The sequence below is a fragment of the Corvus hawaiiensis genome, chromosome 24, assembly GCF_020740725.1.
Source record: "Corvus hawaiiensis isolate bCorHaw1 chromosome 24, bCorHaw1.pri.cur, whole genome shotgun sequence".
Taxonomy (NCBI): Eukaryota; Metazoa; Chordata; class Aves; order Passeriformes; family Corvidae; genus Corvus; species Corvus hawaiiensis.
In genome coordinates, this window is record NC_063236.1 from 11,293,292 (window position 1) to 11,320,286 (window position 26,995).

Genomic DNA, 26,995 nt, shown 5'->3' on the forward strand with positions numbered 1-26,995 from the left:
GGATCCCATGGCAATGTGCTAAAAATAGTTTGGACTTGGCGACTGGCATTCTGTTCCAGCATACATGCAGGAGCAGCAGCCCACAGAGCGCTCGATGCTCAGTGGCATTAAGCAGCGTGGCAAAATAATTCACTTAAATGGGGCAAGTTCTTGTGTTTATAAACATACAAGAAGTGTCAAACTGTTGAATGGCTCTGGGCAGTTTCTTCTGCTCTCGGTGAAAGGGCAGATCTGTGTCTGTTCTGCTCCTGTGGTTCAGCATGCACTGCCACGTGCCAGTTTTCCAGGCTGGGTTTCAGCCCAGGAGAAGTATTTAGAGTTATTTTAGTGCATAACTGATTGGGAATTTAGATGAGAGACCACAAGGATGTTTGGTGACATTTCCTCATGAACAGGAGTGTTGCAGCTATCAGATCATGAAAAGGCAAATAGTGAGTTGTTAATGCCTCACACTATTCAGTGTGTCTTTCTGTCTTGTATGTATATCACTCCAGCAAACAGCTCATGCTGGGAGCACCTCTGGTGCTTGTGGGGAGCAGCTTGGCAGAGGGCAGGAGGCAGTGCCTGTGGAGCAGCGGGTGCCCATGGTGCTGGACTGTGGTCCAGAGCCTTGCAGGTGCCTGACAAGGATTCGGTGTCTTCTCCAAATGGGATCGGTCCTTTATGTCCCACTTCATCCCATGTGTTGGTAACCACCAGCATCTGCCCAGCTTCGCTTCTCTCCGAGCATCAGTCACTTCAAACCCTTTCCAAGCCCAGTCTCCAGTAGAAATTCACGTACCAGTGAGGAAGACTTCAGTACTCTGGTCAGACACATCCACTGGAAAAGTTGTAATTTTGTTCCCTTAGTCCCGTGTTTTTCTTCTGCACGGTGTTCACTGTCTTTCACCCACAAGCATAGTCATGCCTTTATTTAATACAGATTTTGTGTCCATGGGCTGTTTCAGAAGGACAAGCAGGACAGTTCAGGGAGTTTGGAAGCTGTCAGCGATACCATTCCACAGCCGATGCCCTTCCCGCCCTCTGCTGTGCGACCAGGCTCTCCTAAACTGGACCCTTCCGAAGTCTACCTGAAGTCTAAGACAATTTATGAGGACAAACGTAAGTACATCATCTTCAACTTGAAAACACTCAATTAAGAAGGAATTTTTTATTGTACGTGCAGTAAAACTACTGAGACTTTGTTGCTAAGTTTGTTAACCTGCTGTGGATAAAACATTTCAATGCATAATTCAACCAGCAATTAGAAAAACAAAAAAATAAAATATGTTTCAACCATATTTTCAATAAAACAGTTAATTGCAGAAATAATCTCAAAGATGATTCTGAAGTAAACTGGAGCAGCCCTGCTCATTTCAGAGTTTATAAAAGTAGCTCTGAGTTGTGTCACAGACTGGCTTTTATCCTGGTCTAGAGCAAAAATGTAGTTGTGATTTCTGCTCTGAAAATTAATGATACCATTTTGGAAAGAGAATATCTCTGTATTTCTGGTTACTGTGTTCTGTCACTAGAAGACTCAAGAGTGTACCACCAAAGCATAATCCTTCAATAATCGAAGATAGCTCCTTACATGTTTTGAAATACTGTTTTTTTTCTTAGCTCCAAACACAAGAGATTTAGATGTTTTCCTGAGAAAACAAGAGTCAGGCTTTGGTTTCCGGGTGCTTGGAGGGGACGGACCGGATCAGCCTGTAAGTGAAACTGCTCACAGTTATCTCATAGTCTTGCTGTTGGAATGATCCTGCTCTGTCATCCTCATTTCCCATCATCCCATCCAGGCAGTTCAGTGGTGGCAAAATTGATCAAATCACTACCTGCCTTTCAGAGATCACAAATTGGTCCAGATCACCTTTATTTTTTCCCCTTTGTGGACTCCAGTCTCCAAGGTTCTGCGCCCTTCCCGCTACCGAGCCCATCCTTGGCCACAGTTTTTTGTCAGGCTGAGGACACTGGTCGTGTTTCTACAGCAGTTGCTGTGTCTCGGAGCCCTAGGAAGGGCCGTGCTGATGCCCAGCCTTTGCCCATTGCCACCTAGTCCCAGTGGTGGCCTTGGCACAGGATGTGCCCGGATTCAGTGATTGGTGTGCTGTGCACAGCGGCGCATCCTGGGAAGCAGCTGAGTGGTAGGAAGCGGTTGCTCCTCCTGTCAAAATTTCATTAGGCTGCTCCTTTTCTTGCAGCCCAGCGAAACCAGGTTTGAGATGGTGTCACACCCCTTTATTCCCTGCTTCTCCCACTGGATTTTTAGGCACGCATTGAGTTGGAGGCGGCTGGGCAGATGCCAGCGCAGACACCCCTGGATAGTCTGTTCTCCAAGGGCAGGTTTTAGGAGACTCCCCTCTATTTTCAAACATGCATAAATTTATCTCTGGGAAGAAGCACTAAGACTTGTACTGTGTATCAGGGACCTTTCTTAAGTCTGTTAAGCGGAGAGAAAAAAATTTTGGAATAGATCTGCGTAGATTGTTTTCTGATTACAGTGAAGGAATTCAGTTTTTCCATTCCCAGCTGTGATCCAGTGCTAGCCTTTTTTTTTTTCTTCTCCCCTCACTAACATGCATTTAAAGTAAAGAGCAAATCCGGAGAATGTTACTTCTGTTGCACTTCATAGCATTTGTGGTGTTTGGTTTCCGTAACAGCCATAGGTGTTAGGAAGTGTGGAGCTGATGTCTTGGTTGCTGTGTACTGATGAGCTGCCCACCATTGCCTAACCTCCAACAGTACTTGCTGTAGTTATCTTTAATCTTCCATTGAATCTGAAAGTGATTCTAGCATATGAAAGAGTGTGGTGTTCTTATCTGTATTCTGTTTAGTAGCACTTTTTGAGGTGGGGGTAGGCAGAACTGATGATGTTTGAATTCATTATCTAATCACCAAAAGCTAACACCAAAGCAGCTTGAAGTGTGGAACTGTCTATAAGCAACTTTTCAGAAATAAATTTGAGTTCTTTCAAAAACTTACATTTCTTCCCCAATCATTCTGCCTCGATCTTGATAAAAAAAATAAAGTTGATTGAATGACAGAGGCTTTTGTGTCATTAATGTCTGGGAAATCATATATATAATAAGTACACGGTGTGTGCTCATTTCAAAAGCTGAGCTTTGTAATAAACTGACAAACATGCTCAAGAGAGCAGAACTGACAAAAATACGGATTAAAGATTTTTGAAGTATTTCCTGAATGCTTTGAGACTTGCAGGTTGTGTCCACCAGGTCAGCTTGTGCAGAGTACAGTTGCTGGCTGCGTTTCTGCTAGAGCTGAACAGTGAGATAATCTTAAAAGAGTCTTCCCAAAAGACCTCATCTGCACAGTTATCAGAGTTACCTGGATTCCTTCCACTGTGTGTTCTGATGAATCCATGTTCCCGTTCAAACCCCTGGACTCTGCTCACAGATTTATATCGGAGCCATAATCCCATTGGGAGCAGCAGAAAAGGATGGGAGGCTGCGTGCAGCGGATGAGCTGATGTGCATCGATGGAGTCCCTGTGAAAGGGAAGTCACACAAGCAAGTTCTGGATTTAATGACCAGTGCCGCACGCAATGGGCAGGTGCTGCTCACTGTCCGGAGGAAGATCTTCTTCAGTGGTAGGTGTCTGCTCGCCCAGAAAGAACACTTAGGGCTTGTAGTCAAATCCACTGAAGCTGCTCTGGAACTTAATTACTGCACTGGGGCTGAGCAGCCCGAGATTGAGGAGGGTCAGCTATAACTCTTAAATGGAGAAAAGCAGAATTTAATAAGCTTGGGCTGTGTTGCGCACTAACTTGGACTGCTCACACATGTAAGGCTCTGAAAATTATGATGCGGGGGTGATTTCTTTAAACCTTTTTGCACACAGTAGTTAGAACAGCCATTAGTGCTGTGGAAATGGCGTAATAACGCAGTCTGTTTTCTCTACATCCCAGAACGGTTTGGGTTGGAAGGGACCTTAAAGCTCATTTTGTTCCACGCCCTGCCATCGGCAGGGGCACCTTCCACGTACTGTATTCTCAACTTTTTTGGCCTCAGTGTGTAGCAAGATTAACTGTATTCAAACGAGAGCTGTTTCAGGGCAGCGTTTTGAGATGCTGCAGTTTTAGATGAGTGTCCAGATCAACCGTTTAGAGAAGATTCATCCGTGGCTCCATGGATGACAAAGCTGGGATGGGATTTAGAGCTGACAAGGGTCCCTGCTCTGATTAGCAACTGCTGTTGCCACCTAACGCTGGCACTGACAACCGAGCTTCACGGTTGTGCTGAAATTGCTTGGTATGATTTGTTCCTTATTTGTTTGTCCATTCCCTGCAAGGGGAAAAGCAGGCGGAGGAGGAGGAGCCACAGCCCGTCCTGGCACAGAACGGCTCTCCCCGGCTGAACCGTGCAGACTTTGCCAACCAACCGTGCCCGGAGGTCTACGATGTCCGTCTGCAGCGGAAGGAGAACGAAGGATTTGGCTTTGTCATCCTCACCTCCAAGAACAAACCTCCTCCTGGGGGTAAGTGCCATGTCCTGGTGGCTCTGCCCCTGCCAGGCCTCGCTGGGGCTTCTCCAGGGATATCTCTTCCTGTGCAGTGCCGGTGTTTCCCTCATAGTCACCTTTCACTCACACTGGCACAGCCCAGCCAGCTGAGTCTTGGTCTGTCTTGCTTCATATTCATGCTCTTTTTCACCCAACTGTGACATAAGTGGGGAACAGGGAATGTGTATCCCACACTACCCATACCCAGGAATGTGCACTTGTCACAGGGCAGCGTTGGGGATGTAGATATTTGTCAGACTGTGATGACGATGCATTAATTCATTGGCATTTTAATGGAAGCGTAGTTTCAACTACTATAATGGCTTTATATTACCTAATCAGGTAAAATTTCTTATTTTGGGAAGTAGAGTCTACAGTATTTGGTGGAAAGCAATGAAGTTGTTACCGTCATTAAGTGTGTTTGTCTAGAAAGATCATCAAAGTGAAAAAGTAGCCTGGTCCAGTATTGCAGTTGTGAGATACGGACACGGCTCAGGCGTAGTTGTCTCTAGTTCTGCCTCTGCATTCATCTCTGGGAAAGGAACTGAAATTGGTCTTTTTTCCTTCTACTTTGCATAAAATTTCTTATTTTCTCCATTCTTTCTGTTCCGGCCCCATAGCTTTGGTTTCTGGAGGAGTCTGTGCAGGGCACGGTGTCAGTCTGGGATGAACTGAGGGAACCAAGCCAGAAGAGCTGGAAGAAATTTGTGACAACTATTACAAGTGCATGTTCATCTCAGAGACCAGGAAAAGGGGTCAAGTCTGTGCAGAGCTGATGTAGCACCTTGCTGGCCATGCACAGGGTCCCTGCTCAGGTCCTCATCTGACTGAGTCAGTCCCCGGCAGGAGAAGTTTGATATCTTTTTTGAGTGTGTTTAAGGGTTATTTTTTTGTTTGCAAGTAGGAAGAGTTTGCCTGTGCATCTGAATCTCTGCCTTGCACTGGATGGCCATAACTCTCTCTGAGCCCACGCTGTCCTTCAGGGTTGATGCATGAAACAGAAAACTACATTATATATTGCAAACCCAACTGCTCCGGAGCACCCCAGGGCCACACGTTCTCACTCATTCCTTTGCAGATGTGACCCGTTTCCTTCCCATGTTTTCCTTCAGGCACAACACCCTGTATGTGGCAAGGCCGTGCTGTTGGGTTGGCACCTCCATTCACTCACAGTGAAGCATTCCTCATTATTTGCAGGTTTGTCCCATAGTAGCAGTGCCACCCTTTGGAGCAGGAGAGGAGGGACGAACACTGATCTCTGCTCTGTAATGACCGGTGACAGGACCCAAGAGAATGGCTGGAGCTGTGCCAGGGGAGGGTTAGGTTGAGTATTAGGAAAAGGTTCTTCCCCCAGAGGGTGGTGGGGCACTGAACAGGCTCCTCAGGAAAGCGGTCAGAGGTCCAAGGCTGCCAGTGCTCAAGGAGTGTTTGGACAATGCCCTTCAGGCACAGGGTGGGATTTGTTCGGATTTTGGGATGTCCTCTGCAGTGCCAGGAGTTGATGATCCCTGTGGGTCCCTCCAACTCAACATACTTTGTGATTCTGTGACCGGTAGTTCTGGGTCTATGTGATGCTTATCTGATGTGCACATGGTAGGATTCTTGAGGTTGCCCTGTGCAGGGCCAGGAGCTAGACTTTGATCCTTGTGGATCCCTTTCCACTCAGTATATTCCATAATTCCGTGAATACTTACGGTGTTGCTGCGCCTGTTCTTGTTTCCTAGTGATTCCTCACAAGATCGGGCGGGTTATCGAGGGGAGCCCGGCTGACCAGTGTGGGAAGCTGAAGGTGGGCGATCGAATCTCAGCGGTGAACAGCCAGTCCATCGTGGAGCTCTCCCATGACAGCATCGTGCAGCTCATCAAGGATGCAGGCAACGTGGTGACTCTCACGGTGGTCGCTGAGGAAGGTAAGGAAGGTGCCACCACGCTATCAAAAGTCGGGTATTTATCACTGCTGAAGTTTATTGGCTTAAATGGAGTATTTGAAGATGTTTGAAAATTAAGGAGAGTGAATCTTAGAATATACTGAGTTGAGTGGGACCCACGGGGATCATCAGGTCCTAGAAGTTGAGTAAGTTGGAAGCTCATGTGTTTGCTCTGGAAGAGCTGAAGGCAGGTGGGACAGAGAGAGGGAGCTGCCAAGGTGGTTGTACCCAAAAAGAAGCTAGAAGTATTAACAACGCAATGAAGAGTGAGAGAAATTCCCATTGTGTGAGAGAGGGAAAGTGCTGCTGACATAGAAACGTCCTGTCCAGACCTTGTATTCTCCAGCCAAGGAGAAATGACCCCCCCTCAGGGGGCTGCAGCAGCCACAGGATAATGCTTAGTGAGAAAATCTCACCCCACTCAGGGCCCAGCTCCTGCTGCTGCAGAGCTCTGTTCCCAATGAAGCTGGTGCTGCCAGGATGCTCTGTCCCTGCTCTAAGGCGACAGGGACTCCTGCTTTTCAAAACCCTCAGTTTTTCCTTTCTCCAGTGTTAAAACATGCAAATTCCCTAATGCTGCATCCTTGCAGCAGAAACATGCTGTGGTTCTGTCTGCCAAAGCTCCCCTTTGGAAAAGGGTCACATTCCACCACATGGCAAAAAAACCTTGACAGGGTTTTCCTGCAGATCTGGCACCTGCAAAACCTGCTGTGTCACCTGAGCAGCAAAGTGAGTCCTAGGGACTGCAAAGCCCCATCTTCAGAGACTGTGACTTAATGACAGCTCCCATATAACACTGCAAGCACTGTGGTATTGTTTCTAAGCAAAAATGTAAATACGTAAAATCCAATCATTTGGAGAGAAATGCTGTTTTCCAGCCCAGCATTTTTCTTGAATGCTGCTTACGGGTTTAATTAAACTCCCTATCATTATTTTGTCAGAAAGTTGGCTTTCTTCACCTTGAAAATAAGAAATACGTAGAGCCAGGCTGCAAATAAAGCCAGAAGATGATTCTCTGATTTCACATTCATTGCAAATATTTAACATGCCATCTCAGCCTGTAACACAGAATTTCAAAGACTTAATGTTCCTTTTTGTTAATGCTTAAAGTAGAGAGACCTCTATAAGTTGTTCTTTTTCTACTAAGATTTTTACTTTTATCAAATCCGATTCATTCCAGTTTGAAGGAACACACTTCAGAGCAGTTGCCATGGGTGATGTTTATAAAACAACCGACGTTTGAGTTGGTTGAATTAGATCTGTTTTCTCTGCAGGTTTTAGTCATCGAATCCCAAACCTGGTTTGGGTTGGAAGGACCTGAAAGCCCATTTCATTCCACTCCCTGCCATGGGCAGGAACACCTTCCACTTGTTCTCAGAATAAGTTTTCTGAATATCATATTTCCATCCATTATTTATGCGTGACCTTACACGGACTCTATGTAAAAACCTTTCCCACTGCCTCAATTACAGATTTGCAGCCAAAATACAGAGATAAAACCAGAACCTGGGGAGACTCAAGAAAGAGAGGAAAAAACCCCTCAGCAACAGGTGGTAAAACCAGAGTGGAGATCAGTCAGAAAAAATCTGCGGCTCAGAGGAGTGGAGTTGGTGTGTTTCACATGTAAAGAATTTTGTGACAATGAAGGAGAAAGAAGCAGAACCGGTTCCACTGGAGTGGGAATATATCTCCACTTTAAAATTCCCCTTGATGTAGATGAAAAAATAGAGTTTAGCTCACAGCGTAGAACCCTGTGTAGTGGGGGAGTCCAGCATGGATGTGGGCGAGCCCGGGCTTCAGGCACTGGGAGAGAGCTGAGCCTCACAGGGCTGGTTCACACCCAGGAAAATCCAGGGTACAGCTCCAAAACCACAAAATGCCCTTTTTGCTGGAAGCTGTTCAGCCTCACAAAGCACAAACCCTGATAGAGTTTGCTGTTCCCTAGCTTTGTCCTCTGAGACTGGCAACAAAACCTCTGCCTGGTCCCCTTCCCTCCCTCTGAGCTTTCACAGACCTGTGATCTTTGCTTTTCGTGGTAATAAATGAATTCCCTTCATGCGCCAGAAGAGATTCTTTAACATTTTTCACAAAAGCAGGAGCCTGTCAGCTTTTGTCATGCATTAGCTGGGAACACAAGAGAGGAGGCTGCAGAGAGGGCTGCAGGATTTGTACAAACAGATGGCGTTTTTCTTGCCTATGCTTCTAAATTAAAAATCTGAAGATAAACCAGGAGTAAAAGTTGACATTTTATCTCTAGAGAAAAACCTCTTTAAGGCATGTCATGGGAACAGCACCAAGCAGTTCTGTGGAGGGCCCGGGAGGTCTCGCGTACCTGAGAAATTTGGTGTAATACGCTTTCAGTTTCTCTTCCCCTAACACTCTTGAGCACTTCTTGTATTTTAGTGGAATTTGTGTGTTCTTAATTAGGAAATGCAGTAGGGTGCTGCACCTAATGGGGCTGGAACATCTCTAGTTTTGGTGCTGGGAATGATGGTTTTTTAACCCTTTCAGGGAAAAGGAGTTATTAGTTTATACTTCAGCACAAAAGTCCATCTTGGGCCACTACTTGCCATTCGGGCTCTAGCTAAGAGACAGCTTTTTGCGTAGACTTGTTTTTTTATTCTTAAGTGACAGTGTCATTTTGTATCCTGAAACATGGGGTTTTTTCCAGAAATGCACTGGATTTATTGTAAAGCGCACACTAACAGTATTTTCCGTGGAGGGGAAAATAATAGGAAGTTATTTTAAATGGTTTTATTAAAATCTTATTTTTTACTTAACTTTTGGGAGAAGCAAAACACTTTAAAATTCCTCTTGATTGCCTGCCAGTGAACTCCTCCCCCCAGTGTGCCTGTGGGACCAGTCCCTCACCTTTCCTGGAACTGGGCAGTGGAAAACTCTGCTGTACCTTAAGTGAGTTGGCAATTTCCTTCTATTTGATGGGGCCGTCACCTCCAAATCCCCATTGCCCCTGCAGATCCTCATTCCCTTACCTTTACAGCAGGATATTTCTCAAATGGACATTGTTCTTCATCTCTTGCAAAATTTTATGATATTGGATATCTGAACCAATTTCGTGGACCTGATCAGCCCTGATCCCCTCTGGCGTTTATCAAGTTGCAAACAGTCTAAAACCCTTCTGTTCATGTCAGGATCCATACAAGTGTGTTGGTTTTTCCTGAGGAAAAGCAGAGTAAAAAACAAAAATAAATAATAAAATGCCTAGGAATTTATTCTGTGGGACTAATGAGCTGTTGTACTTGTGTTCCTGGCTTGGAAAATCCTCTTTCTGTCGTGCCCACGTGAGCTCGGCTCAGCCCAGCCCGAGGTGTCGCGGCTGCAGTTCCTTGGGAGCAGTAGCCCCAGCACTGTCCTGGCTGTGGATTTGGGAAGTCGTGACTGTTGATTTTGTTTGAACTTTAGAGCAACGCGGTCCTCCATCCGGAACAAACTCGGCCAGGCAGAGCCCGGCTCCACAGCACCGACCGCTGGGATTGGCACCGATCAACCCTGACAGGTTGGGAAAAGAGGCTGGGAATGGTGGGAAAAGCTTGGCCGGAGGGATTAATGCAAAGGTAACATCCACGTCCTTTCACCCTTCTGTAGGGGAGCTACAGAAGGTGAAGCTGGAAAAGAAGTTTCTAGTAGTTACCGGCTGTCCTGGCCCGAGCACAAGCACATGGCACAGCTGGATGCTGCTTCAGGTGTTGGCAGCCGTTATTCCCAGGTACAAAAATCCATCCAGAGGGCGTGAAGACACGGGGAATACTCATCCATCAAGGCACTCTAGTGGCATTGCCACAGAGTTCTCAAAAGCAGAACGTTAAAACATTTCTCTGTCGGATGCAGGTGGAAGAGTTGCGTATAAAAACGTACCTGAAGGGTCTCACAGAATGTTTTTGCTCATGTTTTAAATGTGATTATCTCCTTAGGGTAGTTGAACACTCATTATAGTTATGAAAGAAACAGAATATGCTTGTAATGGAGCTACTACAGACCCTTTGGCAAAGTTTCTTCAAGAATTTTGTACCTATCTCAGACTTAGAAGGAAAGATGTTCTGAATGTTTAGGCTTAGATTAAGACCGTTACCCTGAGACACCCCAGAGCTGGGATGAATGCAGCTTAAGCGCTCAAAATACAGAAATATTGAAATGTTTTTTAGAAAAACAGAAGGTTAAATCTGCCTACAGGTCCTCATCGCTTTTTTTCTTTTTTTTTTTTTTCCCCTTCTCTTCTTTTTTTTCTTTTTCTCTTCTTTTTTTTCTTTTTTCCCCCTCTGACTTCCTGCACAGAATCCTGGCTGTTTCCCAGTGGAGTTGGAAAGGGGCCCTCGAGGGTTTGGATTCAGCCTCCGAGGAGGAAAGGAATACAACATGGGCTTATTCATCCTCCGTCTGGCTGAGGATGGGCCGGCAGTCAAGGATGGGAGAGTCCATGTGAGTTTGGCTTCTCTAATCAATTTGTTGATGCAGTTGATACATTAATTTACTCAGAGTGGCAACAAACTTGGATTTTCACAAGCACGGGGTCCCAGAACCCTGGGCCTCTGCCCTTCTTCCAGCTGTCCCCTGTGGCCGTGGGCTTTTGGGTGAGAGATCCATGAACAGCTCTGGCCATCCCAAAGGAATTGTCCGCCTTGCTGGGGTGACAGTAGCATCTCTGGGTGTGAACGGCAGCTACTCGGGGGTATTTTAGGACCCCCAACAAGAGATTGCACAGTGGAACAAAAAGCTGGGAGGAGAACCACTGTCCAAGTCAGTTAATTTTTAAGGAACGTTTGTGTGTACATTGTGCTGCTGCTGTTCCGTGCCATCTCTGGAGGTATAAACCTGATTTTTTTCCAAATACTATGTTAATTCTTATATTTGTGTAAGGAATTCACTCTCAGATATTGTAGTAAAAGCATGAGTGCGACAGAAGGAACGATGGCAGGTGAGACTCCGTGGCTACTGCCCAGAGCTGGATTTTCAGAGGCTGGAGCATGGAGCTGAGCTGGGCGCCCATCAGATGCCATCCCTTGCAGTCCTTGTGCTTCCCTGCTGCTGGCACATGGCTCCGCCTCTCTTTGTACTGTATTTGCAGAATGGGGCTGGCACAGATAGTTGCTGTGAGGCTTAATTGGATGTGGAATTCCTAGTATTCATAACTTCTCTTATCCTGTTCTTTGTGGTAATTAGCATTTTTTCCCCACATACTTGAGAGACAACACGAGTGTAGCATTCACTGCTGCTATTTTTTCTCACAGTCCTCCTTCAAGTGGCATCACACTGAGCTCCAGGGCTTTGCTTTTTGGGCAAAGCAACCAAAAAATTGTCCAGCCCAGAGGAGAGGAGCCGGAGGTCAGACCTCACCAGGGTCCGCAGCTTCCTCCCGAGGGGCAGGACCAGTGACAGGCCCTGGGGGAACGGCTGGAGCTGTGTCGGGGGAGGTTTAGGTTGGATACTGGGAAGAGGTTCTTCCCCCTGGGGGTGGTCAGGCGGTGGAACAGGCTACCCAGGGAATGGTCACAACCACAAGGCTGCCAGAGCTCAAAGAGCATTTGGACAACACTTCCAGGCACAGGATGGCGTTGTTGGGGTGTCCTGTGCAGAGCCAGGAGTTGGACTGGATGATCCTTGAGCGTCCCTTCCCACCCTTGGCACTAAACCTGTCCCAGTGCTGGCATGCGCCAAGTCCCCGGCCCAGCCCAGAGCGCAGATGGGCTGAGCTCGCCCAGCCTGAGGTTATTCACACTTGTCATTTCTTGTTGCCCGGATGTGGTGTCACTTTCTGACTGTACTTAACAGTGTGAGGAGGAATTTCTCATCCGGCTAGCTGAGCTGTCCCGGTGCGTCCCTGTGCCAGCCTGTCCATGAGGAGCCAGCGGTGACCTCCTTTGACAGAGGGTCTTCAACAAAGCCTAGGCAGCCTCTTTAAGCTGCTGCTGTTACACACCAGTGACATCTGTTGGCTGCTGTGCGCAGTGCCAAATAGGCTCCTGCTCCCTTTTTCCAACTTCCCATCCCAATTTCCCCTAATAGAGAACTCTTTTTGGGGTATGTTATTCCAGCCCCTTCCCAGCAGCCGGGGAGGTTAGCGCGAGCTGAAATTACCTGCCTGGTACCTGTGAGAGTTGTTTACTGGCTCTGAGACCTCAGCACTGATCTCTCCAACCTGAAATAACAATTCCTTTCCCTACATCAAACCTGTTGCGTGGTGTTCAGCTCTGCAGTGGGTGTAGGGAAGGTGCTGTGTCCTCCCGTGGATAAGGTGACCTCAGACAGGTGTGATGTGGTTGATCCATGTGCTCCCTCCCCACCGTGATCCAGAATGAAAATACATTCAAGCACATCCTGTATCTAACTTATCACTTGTAAATAAATAGATGTGGTTAAGATCTCCGCAGTCTTTTCCTGAGCAGATGACCTCTGTGCCCCTCTGAACCCCCAGACCCTGAGGTCACATCCTGCTTGTCATCCATGGAATGGTGTCACTAATGCCCACTGGATTTTAGCACGAGAGGGAAAACAGTAGCATCTGCCTCTATTATTTTTTCTTTCTAAATTAAAAACCAGTTCACAGCATCAGAGATTCCCAGAGAGTAACCCGCTGCTCTTTTTTCCCCAGGTTGGTGACCAAATTGTGGAAATTAATGGAGAACCTACCCAAGGAATCACTCACACACGAGCCATTGAGCTGATTCAGGCTGGAGGAAATAAGGTGCTGCTGCTGCTGAGACCAGGGACTGGATTAATACCAGATCACAGTACGTCGTCTCAAGGGCTTTTTGCTGTTGAGGGTCCAAGGCAGGAAAGTGAAGTGGGATAAGGAGATTCTGCTGCTTGTTCACTGCAGTAGTTGGCAGCTGCCTTTGTGACAGCTGTGCATTTATTCTTGAATTAAATTTAAAAATAAATGAAAATATAAAAATTGAAAATTAAAATATCCATTTTCAAATACGAGGAATATTTGGGGTAAAATTAACATGTGACAAGTACGTAGGAGTATTGCACAATCTGAAATTATTCCATATTTCTTATTAGTTTCTCAGCTCTGTCCATGCTAATCAAGTTTTTCTGTAAAAACATGCTGATTAACCCTGACTGCCTTTTAATTGAAATGAAAATTCTCTGTGCTACAGTATTGTTAAAATTTTGTTTCTGTACATATTTACTTCCGGTTTTGGCCTTCTAAATTATGGAATGCTTTGTTTTTCAAAGCCAAAACTTCAGGAAGCAGGAAAGGGACAACTTTGCTCTCCAAAGGGATTCAGTTTGATTCAAGGTGATTTCTGCATCTATGACAGGAAACCGCAACTTTGTGGGCCAAAAAAAAAAAAGGAAGGACAGCAAAGCAAATGCTTGAGGGAGCCACAGAGTTCAGAACTGATGACTTTGGGTCTGACTCAGCCCCGAAACTGCAAATCAGAGACTTTGTGGCAGTGACAGCATTTTACAGCAAAGAACATTTAGTTCCCTAAATAGGCATTTTAGTCTTTGTAACCCCTGATGCCAACACCAAGGTGTTGATGGTTTAAATTCCTAAATTGTAGGATCGCTTTTTCTGATAAGGAGTTTTTCAGTCACAGTGACCAACCCTGAATTTATCCTTTCAAAATCCCAAACACATAGTTCAAACTACCAAATACTTTGTGTGTTCAGTCACTTACTGGCATTCAGTCAAAGGGTAAAATCTGCTCAGAGCTGTCTCAGTTTTCTTTCCTGCTGAGAACCAGAAAATGGTCCTGAGCATCACTCCTGGCCCTGGTGGTCACAGAAATTCCCTGAGCTTGAGGGATGAACAGAATCGGACAAAAGGGAACCTCTGTCTAGCCCTCTGTCTAGAGTGGGGCCTGGGATGAGGTGAAGGAAGTGGTAGAGTGGGGAAGGGTTTATTGCCTCTTGCCGTGCTGTTAATCCCACATTTCTGATTGAAATCTTGCTTGCTGTACTCTGTGATTTTTTTTTTGGTATGTACTTCTGGGCTTTTTCTCTTCCTCCTTCAGGTTTGGCTCCTTCCAGTCTGTGTCCCTACGTGAAACCCGAGCAACATTAAGGGCTTTCAGTGCTTTTCTTGGTTTTTCCTTAAAGACTTGGTAAATCTGCATGTCTTGTTTCATCTCTTCCTATTATTAAAGTGCAAGGCTATGAATAACCCCAACTTTTCACTGTTTTGGATTTCTTTAAGCATAACAGTTCCGGTTTGTTTGGTTTTATTAAACAATGTAGGTCAGTAATTTGAAATTTTGCTGCGTAGGCACGAAAATTGTTTTGATCCGAGACCATGTCTGCCCTGCAGGGATCCAGCATTCTGAGCACTAGATTTTTTTTCTTCCAAAATCACATCCTCAGGATTGTTGTAGAACAACACAATACAGAAATCTGGCTATATAAAGCTTTGAGAATATGCCACTCCGTAATGCTTCCTGAATTGAACTCAGTAGTTTGCTGATTATTACTTTTTGTGTATTTAGTCAAATCTCTTGCTGTTCGCTTCCAGGTGATTGGGATAGCTACAGTCCTGCTTCATCAAATGTAATATATGAAGAACAGATACCATTATTATCTTCATCTTCCCATCCTGCTTCCCCATCTGAAATGTGTTATTTAGCAGTACCAGGAGAAGCTTTAACCAGAGTTCAGCTGTCTGAGGAACTGGAACAAGCAGAGAACATTGTGCCTGACAAGATAAGCACTTTAACTGAAAACCAGTGTGAGAGGAAGCCTCAGTCTTCTCCCCGGAGAACAAAGAAGAGATGGGAATGTCCCTCGAGCCCTGGGTTTGGAGTCACTAAAGCTAGTTCGGAAGCAAGGACCGGAAGGGACAGATCTGCCAGTGCAGCAAAGTCAGGGGCTGCTGAAGGATACTCTCACAGCCCCGGGAAAGGGGATCCTGAAAAAAACAATCTCTCACATAAATCTGACAGTTCCAGGAGCGAGAGTAAAACCACAGAAACAGGGATGGAGAAGAGCGACAAAAGAGAGCGTTCCAGTGGAAATCGAGGAAGGTCAGCTAGTCCCCAGAGGCATCTCGGCGAGCCAGGAAGTGCGGGAACGGGGGGAAGGATACGAGGTAGAACATCGAGTGGTGACAAGGCAGCTGCTGAGCAGTTGAAAGGTGAGAATGGTAAACTGGGAGTCACCAGGAAAGAGATGAAGCAGAAGACCCCAGGAAAGACAGAAGGGTGTTCTGCAGAGCAACATTACCCAGCATTTGGTGGGAATAGCCTTCCCTTCAGGGACTCCAGGAGAAATGCCTCCGAGGATGATTTATTAACCAAGTCCAGCTCCGGAGACACAGGTTCCAGCAGGTTCAAAACCTCCAGCCTTTCCAATATCCCACTGCTTTCCATGGAGAAACAAAGGAGGGTGGAAACACAGGAGGCTCTTACGCTGAACAGTCACCGTGGAGAGAGACACGTGGAGCTGTCCAATGAAACCAAAGATGGAACTTCCCAACCTGAGAGGAATTCTCCAGTAAGGAAAACACCGATAACTCCCGGGCCGTGGAGGGTCCCCAGTGGCTGTAAGGGCACCCCAGCAGCAGGAGTGCCTGGAAAACGGGTGTGACTGACTGATGCTGATTTTTAGAATGTGTCTTGATCAATTTTCCCATAAGGGTAATGTAAAGCATTGGTTCTTCTCACACAATTGTCTTTTTTTTTTTTTTTTTTTCTCCTCAGAAACTGGTTAGAGGGGGGGAAGTGTTTGATTTGTTCTTAAAGTATCTAAGCTGCATGAAGGACCTTTCAGATTGCTTCGGTGAAACTCTTCCATGAGCTGCTGTCCCCATGTCCCTTTGCAGGCCATGTCTGCTGCTCCCAGTGTTGCACTGCTGCAGCTTCCCCAAGTGTTGTGAACTCTGAACAAAGTTATTTAATGCCCCTGTTGCCAACGCCATCCCGACTCACTTTCTGTTTTTGTGCCAAGCTATCTACTGTATCCAGTCAATCTGATCCTTCCCACATGGATTCCGGTCGCAGACAAGGCAGGTTTGGGCTGAAGTGGGTGTTTTCTCTAGAGCACGTTGCACATTTACATCAGGAAACCCACGTGTTCTTGCTGGATCAGGGAGAACACGGGCAAGTTGATTCTGTCAGTTCCAGGGCAGCAAATGAGCTGCTGATGCTGCTCGGTTCATATGTTTCCTGGAATTTTTATACCTGATACAAAACCCTGTAGCTAAATACCGTATTTGACATAATTTTGTAATTGTGCTTTTTCTGACACAGCAAAATCACTTTAGTTCCTTGATTCACAGGGATTCTCACATCCGTGAGAGGAAAGAAAATCTGGGTTCTGTTAAATAACACAATTCCTTTGGTTTCACTCGTGGCACCGTGACGTGCTCAGCCTCGATGTGGAGCTGATACTGAAGTCCCATCTTTAATTATTTAATGCTAGTTGGGAATTGGGTTTTTTCCCCTCTGTAGAGGTAAGAACTGACCTTAGGACAGAGTCAGCTGCCAGAGCAGCTTTTTCAGTGAAGTTCTTGCCTGTATAGTTTAGGACTCTCCCCTATTTACTATGAATGTGCGATCAAGGAGTGTCAATGACAAACAGGATGCAGGAGAACACGACGTCTATGGTTTGGGCTGGCAGAGATACTTTAAAGAGGGATGCTACCACCAGAACCTACTGACACATCAGTCCCACAGCCATAAGAACAACAGAAACTGAAGGGGTTTATTTTATTCACAGTTTTAGTGATTATTTCCTGACATCTGAGATTTTTAATGACTGCAGGAAAGTGGTAAAAAGAGGGCCCTTGGTCCAGTTTGCAGGAGAAAGATGAGTAATGATTGAGCTTTACTCACTCAAAATGCAAACTAATAGGATTTACTCTTTGCAAGTCAGTATCTCATTTTGGCTTTGAAACGTTAAATGCTTTTAAAGGCTAACAAAGCACGGTGAGGCACTTCTGAGTGGAATGCTTCACGAGTACAGCTGACCACTCAGACAGCTTTTAAACAAAGACTTTGGGAATTCAAAAGGATTTAAAGCAGCTCTGAACCATGCTGCTCTACACCGGGTGAGCCATTGAGGTTTGCTGTGTAGCATAACACGTACAAATACTCCCTGGGTGGAATATGACTGTGAAATATTTAATACTCTGAAGTAGCCTGTGTAGATATTACCCTGCGTTCTTCCCCAGAGATTGGTTTATGTTGAGCTGTGTGCACTCGGCCTGACCACTGAATACAGTGACAAATCCAGTCCTTCAATTCCAGATGAATTAGCACCACTGAAATCATTTCCCTGCCATCAACTCCCTTCTATTTTTCTATATGTTAATGTGACCTGATAATGTCTTACCTGTGTGTGATTTCTCTTCCCATAGACCTTGTATCTGTACTTCAGTATCAGACTTAGCCATGTGGCCTTGGAATGCTACGCAGTGTATGGATGTACTGGGTGTAAATGTTTATATATTGTACAGCACCTTTATACAGACTTCTGAGGTTCTGACTAGAGAGAGACCTGTAAATTGCTCATTATTTTTTATATAGATATTAAAAACAAACTCCAGTTCATGGCCTGTTGGTTCTGCACTGTCTAAACCAGGTTCTCGGTGGGCTTTCAGGGGCATGATCCAGGTTTTACCCACGAGCACACTGCTCTTAGGGAAAACAAATGCAATTTATTATTGGAAGTCCTTGATCCCCCGTTCAAATAACAAATGTTCAGCAAAAATGGTATAAAAATCATTAAATCCTGTAGAAATGGTACTGTGACAAAGTACTTGTCCTGTAGGTTTATTTGTACATTTTGCTATATAAAAATGTAATTTCCTTTGACATCTCACAACTTTTCCTTGTGCAGAAAACAGCTGTAAACAATTTAGTACCAGCTGGAGCTCTTCTGTGGCTTTAGTGTTTGATGTCCCACACCAGCTCCTACTGGTTTTAGTGCTAGCTGCCAGGATTTGGCCCTATTAATCCAGTTTTTCTGTGCATGCCATGGGATGACATCTCCGATGAGGCCAGTGCATTCTGGATATCATAGAACAATAAAGCAGAAGGAAAGTGTCTGATACATACACTGAGAATCTATTTTAAAATTGTAATGATAGATTTCCATCATTTTTTTTCTTTATGCCCACACTGCTGGTTCTCTTCTCCAGTGTCTGGCGGACATGCCTAGGACTGATGTTCTGGCGGTTCACGGTTTAGTTTTCCGGAACTGTGAAGAGACCAAGCGAGTTTGGGCCTAAGCCTTAGGTCCAAATGTTCTTCATCTAGAAATAAGACTCAGTGTCCCTTGGCCATCTTGCTCTGCTCCAGTTTCAGGATGAGCCACGGGAGGACTGGGATAAAAGGAAGGAACCCTGGATTCTCACAGCTTGACCTGAAGAGAACTGAAACTGAAGTGAGTCCTGTCCTTCCCCCAAAAACTGGTTCAGGGAGATGGAGACTCACCCAGCACTGGTCTCTGAATTCCCCGTGCAAACCCAGGCCTCACTGCTTGGGCAGGAGGAATTTGGCCACAGACGTGTACAGATGTGACCCCAGAGCTGTTCCTGTTGGTTTGTACGTTTACTCTTGATATTGAATTCTAGCAGGCCACCGATAACTCCTGAGAGAGCAGGGAGGATGACGATCTGCGTGATGTTGTAGGTTAGTGGGTTCACGGTTAGTCCATACAGCCTGAACAGACTGTCCAATTCCTGCAGTGAACAGACAAGGAATAGAGTCCACTAGCGTTCAGCAATACCAAAGAATTTATCCTCTGACTTTTAGCTTAACACTGACACTCCAACAGATAGTGATGCCTTGGGCTGCCTCTGTGTCCATTCCGAAATGTATGTACAGGAATACACGCTCCATTTGGAAGGATGTCTCCTGCTGAATCCAAAGCCTCTTTTGCAGCAACACCAGCTGCGCAGGTGCCCAACACTCCAGGCTGCAGAATTTACCCAGACTAACCTATGAGACTCCCAGACTCCGCTCGCTCCTTCCCGAGTATCTCTCTGCTGCTGTCAGAGCTGCTGAAGGACAAGAGGACTGGAGCAGGCCGGAGGGATACTGTGCTCACACCAGCCTCTCCTCTTAGCTAAACCACTAACCAAAAGTTCACAGCGCTGATTAACCACACTGCTCTTGTACTGCTCCATCTCATGTCACAGCTGTAGGAACACCAAAAAAACCTCCCTTTGTGAGAACTAACTTTAAGAGCCAAGGGCAGGGCAAGGCCACATGTCATTACTATAAGTCACTGCTTCCATAAAATTTAGCTATTCAGGCAGAGTACGATACCTTCAGCGGCTTTGTGTACAGTTTCAGAATGGTGTTTACTAGAGACAGCCGCTCTTTCTGCTTTGGCTTCTCCATCTGAAGGTGCAAGTTTTTCTTTGACAGACACCACAGACCAGATAATGATATTCCAGCACCAGTCCCAAACCAATTCATAGCAAAGGGAAATAGGAGCCATTTTTGCCGTTTGCTGTCTCTCCTAAAGAAGCGAATTTAGCGACGATAACGTCATTCTCTTCCAATTGTTTTGGCTAACACACGTTAACTCGGGAGACAAAAATCGTCCGGAACTTCAGAATTTGAGCCTGTCCCAACACAACCAGCTCGTCCCTACTATGTTGTAACAGCGCTTTGTTGCCTTCTGGCCAACACAAGGTTTGATTTCTAAATTTTAAAGTTTAATTCCAGTATTTAAGCTGGTTTGAAATACAATAATTATATCCAAAGCCAAAGAGAGAACAAGCTAAATGGAGGTACCTGCTCAGTGAGCGAGACCGAAATGACCGTATTTCCTGTTGGTTTCAGAGCCCAAAAATGCCAAAGGCAGTGAAAAGAGAAGCAGTGCTGCCTCCCGCATGGGGAACTCCCAGTAGTAAGTTGCACTCAGAAGGGTTTTGTGACCCTTAAGCACCTGCACTGGGGAAAAAAAAGGCACCAAACGTCAATGACAAGGTGCCTGTTCTTGGGACAAGTGCACGAGCACTACTGCCCTTGCTCCTCCTCTGCCCAGCCCTCTGTGCTCTACAGCTACTGACAGTTCTTCCCAGGAAATGTAAACCATTCCTCTAATGAGGTTGCAGTAAAAGGTCTCATTTCTAATCTGGCTTCAGCTTGGAAGTGGTTCGACAAAACACCCATCTCTGTGGATCTTTAAAGACGGCTTGTACAGACACTTGCAACAGATTTCTGTATGTTATTTCCTCAAACATTTCTATTTTAATTTATTTTTATATTAGAAGCGTTTAAACAAGCTCCAGCACGAGCTCTGTGCCCTGCCATACTTCCAAGTCCTAAGGAAGAGCTGGATAGCCTCATGCTCATCCAATACCTGGGTCCCAGACACTGGTGGCTAAAAGCACACACGTTCCCCTGCGGGTCCCACCCGAGCCAGGTGACCCCTCCACAGCCCTCGCTCCCATCCAGCCACTCACCTGCAGGCACCATTCCCTCGTTCCCAGCCTTGCTGCCCGAGCCAAGGGGATTTTCCCCATCCCTGGCTCAGGACAGCTCGTTCCTGGAGCAGCTGCGACCAGCACCGCCAGGAATGGGGCTGTGTTGCGGGCAGGCTCTGCCTCTGGGGAGTAGCACCTGTATCCGACTGGAAGGAGGAAGTGTGGGGAAAGTGGCAAGTGGGATTCCAGTTCCTCATGGTGGGTCTGTGCTGCCCAAAGTACAAAGGAAATAAATCCTGGAGCACCTGTTCGTTCGTCTGTTGAGCTGGGAAGAGACACGCTGGACATAAAATTCCAGGAAAGCTGCACTTGCAGTAGCAGCTGGAGCGAGAAGCAGCGGAAGCTGTTCACTGTCTGCTCGTTCCCCAGACTTGTTACCTCAGTCCTCTGGAGCTCCAGGTCACCAGGCATCACCTTTGCTTTTCCAACGGCTTTGCTGAAGGGTTTCTGAATGTGGCGGTGGGCTTTGCTGCAGCTGGAATTTATTTCTGTTTCAGGAAGCGTCACGCTGTATAGTCTGTGACTTAACGGTGCCCGTGCCAGGTTAATTGTAGCGGAAGAAGGCAAACGAAACCAGCAGACTCAATTAGGATGCCTCAGACCACTGCCAATCACAGGTTACAAAATACCAAACCCCCAGCCTACAAAAACACCAAAATACAAAGCCTACAAAAAACTAGGTTCCAAAATACCAGAATAACCTAGTTGTAAAGTAATAGAAAATCAGAATACCAAAGAAACCAGGTTTCAGTATCTCAGATTTAAAATGCCAGCATTTTAACCTAACCCTGACCCCAGTTCCAAAAAACCAAAGTAACCCAGTTTCAAAATACCAGAACAGCAAGTTCAGAAATACCAAAAGAATTCCATTTCAAAATACCAGAATGTCAAGTTCCAATATATCAAAATGACCCAGTTTCAAAACATCAAACTGCAAAATACCGATTTTCAGATCTCTTACATGGGCAGGATTCCCAAACCCAAAAGAATACCATGTTACCAAAATGGGTATTTTCTCCTCTGAAAAGCTTTTCCCCGATGACCATCAATCCATGTATTTCTTTTAATCGTACAACGAGATGTAGTAAGAATTTTACTTTAAAAGCAAACGCTTGTAGCAATTTTCTGCTTAGATTGCGTTTCTGAGCACTGGCACTTGGGCCGGAGAGCTGCGACTGAGAAAAAAGGATGGAGTAAATCTGCTCCCCGGATGGACGGGGAAAGACTGAGTAGCAGGCAAAGGGAGCATTTATAAACTATATCAGCATTTCACTGAAATTCAGCGTGGAAAGGCGATGGGGGTGCTCGAGTTCGGTCTGGGCCTGTCAGGATCAGCCGTAAAAAACCCGGTCAAGCCCCTGGCCCCTGAAGGGAAGCGTTAAATGCTTCAGCAGAAACGCAATTCAGTAACGGAGGAAAAATTACCGGTAATCGCTTACAATCTGTGGGAAATTTCCTCGGTAATTACAAACCTAGGACATAGGGAATTTTGGAGGCAGAATCCCAATTTTGGCCACGGGCACCCGGACGAGAAGGCCGGTTCTTTTCCACAGCAAGGAAAGCCCGGCACCCCGGTGTTTCAGGGACAGACAACGGCCCATGCAGGGGATGGAACGACCGGCAGGACCTTTCTCCACCTTGCCCCCCGCTCCAAGGTGCGGCAGCTCCAGGTGCACCAGCTGCTTTCAGAGCGTTACCCGGGCACACCTGCGCACGGAGCTGCTGGTCCAGAGGGGCCAATGGGGCATCCCGAGCGTCCCCTAAGGAACAACGGTCGGAGCACCCAGCAAGGGCCGAGGAGCAGCCAGCCGCACCTGGGCACGGAGCGTTGTTTCCAGAAAACGCCCAGGGAAAAGCCCTTGTTGCCAAGAGGCAGCACCTGAGCAGGTGAGGCAGCGTGTGGGGTCCCAGGGGGAAAATTTCAACTTTCCCCTTTCATCTTATCGGTCCCTCCCCAGAGCCCCCTGTCCCTCCACAGTGCCCCCAGAAAAGAAAGGGATTATTAGCAGAAAAGGGGTTTAAAATGAGGGGAAAAAATTCCTTTTCCGTAATTGTCTGTGTTCAAATTGAGGGGGAATCCCCTTCCCTTGCAATTTTAATGGTAACAATTGAAGGAAGCCCTGCCTTTTCCATGCTTGTAGGGGTATCAGCTGACAGGGAATCCCCATTTTCCATTATTTTCCAGTTTAAACGGAAGGGGAAAACCTCAATAATGCTATTTAATGGGTTTGAATTACAGCTAACTCCCCCATTTTCATCGTCCTAAGGCTTAAATTGATGGGGATGCCACCTTTTTAAGGATTTGAATTGAGGGGAAAAACCCCCTTTTTCCATAGTTTGAGAGATTTAAAGTGAGGAACCCCCCTCTTTTTCCAGTATTTTAGGGGATTAAATTAAAGGAAAGAAGCCATTTATTTGCCATTGTATCAGTTTAAGTGGAGGCAAACACCCCCTGTTCCCTCATTTTAAGGGGTTCAGTTGAAGGAAGCTCTCCCTTTTTCAGCACGGGGTCCCATTGGGTCATATGGGGCTCTAGAAGGCTCTATGGGGTGCTGTAGGGCTCCAGAAGGTTCTATGGCGTTCTACAGGGGTCTACAGGGCTCTGTGGGGTCCTATGGTGCTCTAGAAGGTTCTGGGGGGCTCTATGGGGTTCTATGGGGTTCCAGAAGGTCCTGTGGGGTCCCATTGGGTTCTATGGGGCTCCAGAAGGTTCTATGGGGTCCCATTGGGCTCTGTGGGGCTCTAGAAGGTTCTGTGAGGCGCTGTGGGGCTCCAGAAGGGTCTGGGGGGCTCTGTGGGGTTTTATGGGGCTCCAGAAGGTTATATGGGGTCCCAATGGGTTCTGTGGGGTTCTAGAAGGCTCTATAGGGCGCTGTGGGGCTCCAGAAGCTTCTGTGAAGTCCCATTGGGTTCTATGGGACTCCAGAAGGTTCTATGGGGCTCTGCGGGGTCTATGGGGTCCCATTGGGTTCTATGGGGCTCTGTGGGGCTCCAGAAGATTCCGTAGGGTCCCATTGTGTTCTATGGGGCTCCATTGGGTTCTGTGGAGCTCTGGAAGATTCTATGGGGCTCTATGGGGCTCTCTGAGGATCTCTGGGGCGCTGTGGGGCTCCAGAAGGTTCTGTGGGGTTCTATGGATCTCTGTGGGGTTCTAGAAAGTTCTGTGGGGACCCATTGGGTTCTACGGGGCTCTACAAGGCTCTGTGGGGTTCTGTGGGGCTCTAGAAGGTTCTGTGGGGCTGCTGTGGGGCACTTTGGGGCTCTAGAAGGTTCAGTGGGGTTCCATTGGGTTCTATGGGGGTCCATGGGGCTCTGTGGGGCTCTAGAAGGTTCTATGGGAGTCTATGGGGTCCCATTGGGTCCTATGGGGTTCTAGAAGGTTCTGTGGGGCTCTCTGGGGTTCTGTGGGGCTCCAGAAGGTTCTATGGGGTCCCATTAAGTTCTATGAGGCTCCAGAAGGTTCTATGGGGCGCTGTGGGATCCCATTGGGTTCTATGGGGCTCCATTGGGTTCTATGGAGCTCTGGAAGATTCTATGGGGCTCTATGGGGCTCTATGTGGATCTAAGGGGCGCTGTGTGGTTCTAGAAAGTTCTGTAGTGTCCCATTGGGTTCTATGGGGTTCTAGAAGGTGCTATGGGGCGCTGTGGGGCTCTGTGGGGTTCTACGGAGTTCCATTGGGTTCTATGGGGCTCTGTGGGGCTCCAGAAGGTTCTGTGGGGTCCCATTGTGTTCTGTGGGGTCCCATTGGGTTCTGTGGAGCTCTGGAAGATTCTATGGGGCTCTATGGGGTTTTATGGGGCTCTACAAAGTTCTGTGGGGCTCTGTGGGGTCCCATTTGGTTCTGTGGGGCTCTAGAAGGTTCTATGGGGTTCCATTGGGTTCTGTGGGGCTCTACAAGGTTCTATGGGGTTCTAGAAGGTTCTATGGGGCTCTAGAAGGTTCTATGGGGTTCCATTAGGTACTGTGGCACTCTGTCGGGCTCCAGAAAATCCTATGGGGGTCCCATTGTGTTCTATGGGGTTCCAGAAGGTTCTGTGGGGTTTTACAGTGGCCTGTGGGGTTCTAGAAGGTTCTATGGGGCGCTGTGGGGCTCCAGAAGCTTCTGCGGAGTTCCATTGGGTTCTGTGGGGCTCTATGGGGCTCCAGAAGGTTCTGTGGGGCTCTGTGGGGGTCAATGGTGTCCCATTGGGTTCTGTGGGGTTCTATGGGGCTCTAGAAGGTTCTGTGGGGTCCCATTGCGTTCTGTGGGGCTCTAGAAGGTTCTATGGGGCGCTGTGGGGCTCTAGAAGGTTCTGTGGAGTTCTATGGGGCTTTAGAAGGTTCTGTGGGGCTCTGTGGGGCTGCTGTGGGGGGCTGCAGGGCTCCAGAAGGTTCTGCGGGGTCCCATTGGGTTCTATGGGGCTCCAGTGGGAAGGCTGAGAGAAAGAAACAAAGCCTAAAAAGGCAGATGAGCCAAATCTGCCCAAAGCCTCCAATGGCCACATTCCCTGGCATTGCTGAGGACTTCAGCCAAGCTCCAGGCAAAAGGTGAGCCCCTGATTTTGGTGCCAAGGGAAACTCCAAGTTAAGAATAATCCAAATATGAAGCACTTCTCACAAAACTCAGCTTTGCAAACCTTTATTTGGGCTAAAAAATAGCAGGAGCTCCAGGAGAAATGGCTGCTGGCTCCGGGCATCCTGGGCTTTCCAGGCAAGTTTTGTAGCGGATTGCAAGGCAGTTTTCCTGCCTCTGGGGGGTGGCACCTGCATCCCACTAGAAAGGGAAAATGTGGCGAGAGCGGCAAGCGGGAAGACGGTTGCTGATGTGTGTCCTTGGATTGCAGTTCCTCCCGGTGGGTCTGTGCTGCTGGAAGTTTGAAGGAGATCAGTCCTGGAGTACGTGTGGGTTCACCTGTGGGGTTTGGGAACGATGCTGGACATGAAACTCCAGGGATGTTCCCCTCGCTGGAGTGAGAAGCAGTGGAAGCACTTTGCTATCTGCTTCTTCATCGCCTTCACCTCGGTCCCCTGGGGCTCCAGGTAATCCCCTCTCACCTTTGCTTTTCCAAGGGTCTCTAAATGAGGGCTTGAGCTTTGGTGCAGCTCCCTTTACAGGGAAGATCTGTTCCAGGAAAGGTCTCCTGGTCTGGACCGATGGCGTTGCAGGAAGAGCAGGAAACCCCAGAGCTCCTGTGGCTCCCTCATCTGATTTGCCTGCAGGCAGCAAGGATCATTCCCAAGTGTCATCCCCTGGCTCCGTGACTCGGGGAGGTTGTGTTCCCCCAAAGGCCAGGGGCCGCTTTGTGTTGCAGCTCACGGAAGTCCAGCTCGGTGGTGCTGGGTTTGGTTTTTGTGTGCAATGAAGGCACTAAAAAATTCCCCTCCTTCACTGGCACAGCCCTGGAGTGGGAGCAGATTCCCCTTATCCCGGAGTTATCCCGCTCCTGCCCTGGATCCCTGCGGTGCCGTGTGTTCTCCAAGCTCACAGCACTGCTGGCTCTAAACAAGAAAAACAATCCCTGTTCCTTCTCTTCTCCATCCTTGATGTTCCCAGGCCCTCCCTGGCTATTCCCTGTGTGAGTCTTCATCCCACCTTATCCCGATCAAGTGAGGGTCTGAGACGTGTTTAGCAGCAAATGCATTCTTGTAAAGAAAGCCAAGAGCAAAGAGCGTCCAGATGCAGAGAAGTCTTTAGAAAAGCATTCCAGACGTGCAAATGAGGGATGTGTCTTCCTGCGTGTCCTGTTGTTTTTCTCTGTCAGGTTTTGGAAGGGTTTCTCTCAGTGATTTCCTGCAGTCCAGGTGCATCCCTTCTTTTGTCCAAATCCAGTGCCAGAGGACGGAACAACTGACGAGTAGGGTCTGGGATGAAAACGGTTCTCCTAAAATGAGGGAAACAATGCTAGAAGAGAAATGAGCATCCTTTTAATGCCTGGAATAAAAATGCTGGAAAAGGGCACTTTTTATTTGATATGGTGTCATTCTCCTTTTTTTTCCATGGCTAAAACTGCACGGTGAGCAATCAGAGCAGAAATATGAAATGCAGGAGTCTTGGATTCCGTAGTGGGATTAACTTCCCTTTTCTGCTCTCTTTCAGGACAGGAAAAACCACTGAACTCGCCCCATCTTTGGGACCAAGAGCTTTGGTGTTGGAGTAGGCAAAGCCAGCTAGGGCCCCCCTTGTCC

General features: G+C 47.1%; 1 protein-coding gene across 3 annotated transcripts in view; it reads left to right on the forward strand.

Moving 5' to 3' along the window:
* The window catches only part of MAGI3 (membrane associated guanylate kinase, WW and PDZ domain containing 3), a 63,786-nt gene extending 45,848 nt beyond the window's left edge, over positions 1-17,938 (forward strand). For 2 of the 3 annotated variants that reach the window (XM_048327896.1, XM_048327897.1), the window contains 10 exons: positions 948-1,101; positions 1,600-1,691; positions 3,394-3,586; positions 4,288-4,473; positions 6,222-6,407; positions 9,849-9,942; positions 10,032-10,152; positions 10,719-10,862; positions 13,033-13,171; positions 14,905-17,938. In XM_048327896.1, the coding sequence (XP_048183853.1) occupies positions 948-1,101; positions 1,600-1,691; positions 3,394-3,586; positions 4,288-4,473; positions 6,222-6,407; positions 9,849-9,942; positions 10,032-10,152; positions 10,719-10,862; positions 13,033-13,171; positions 14,905-15,974 (2,379 nt within the window). In that variant the 3' untranslated portion in view covers positions 15,975-17,938. Of the gene's footprint in view, positions 1-947; positions 1,102-1,599; positions 1,692-3,393; positions 3,587-4,287; positions 4,474-6,221; positions 6,408-9,848; positions 9,943-10,031; positions 10,153-10,718; positions 10,863-13,032; positions 13,172-14,410; positions 14,501-14,904 lie in introns of all 3 variants that reach the window. The other variant, XM_048327898.1, reaches the window with a different exon arrangement.
* Positions 17,939-26,995: the final 9,057 nt, after the last annotated feature.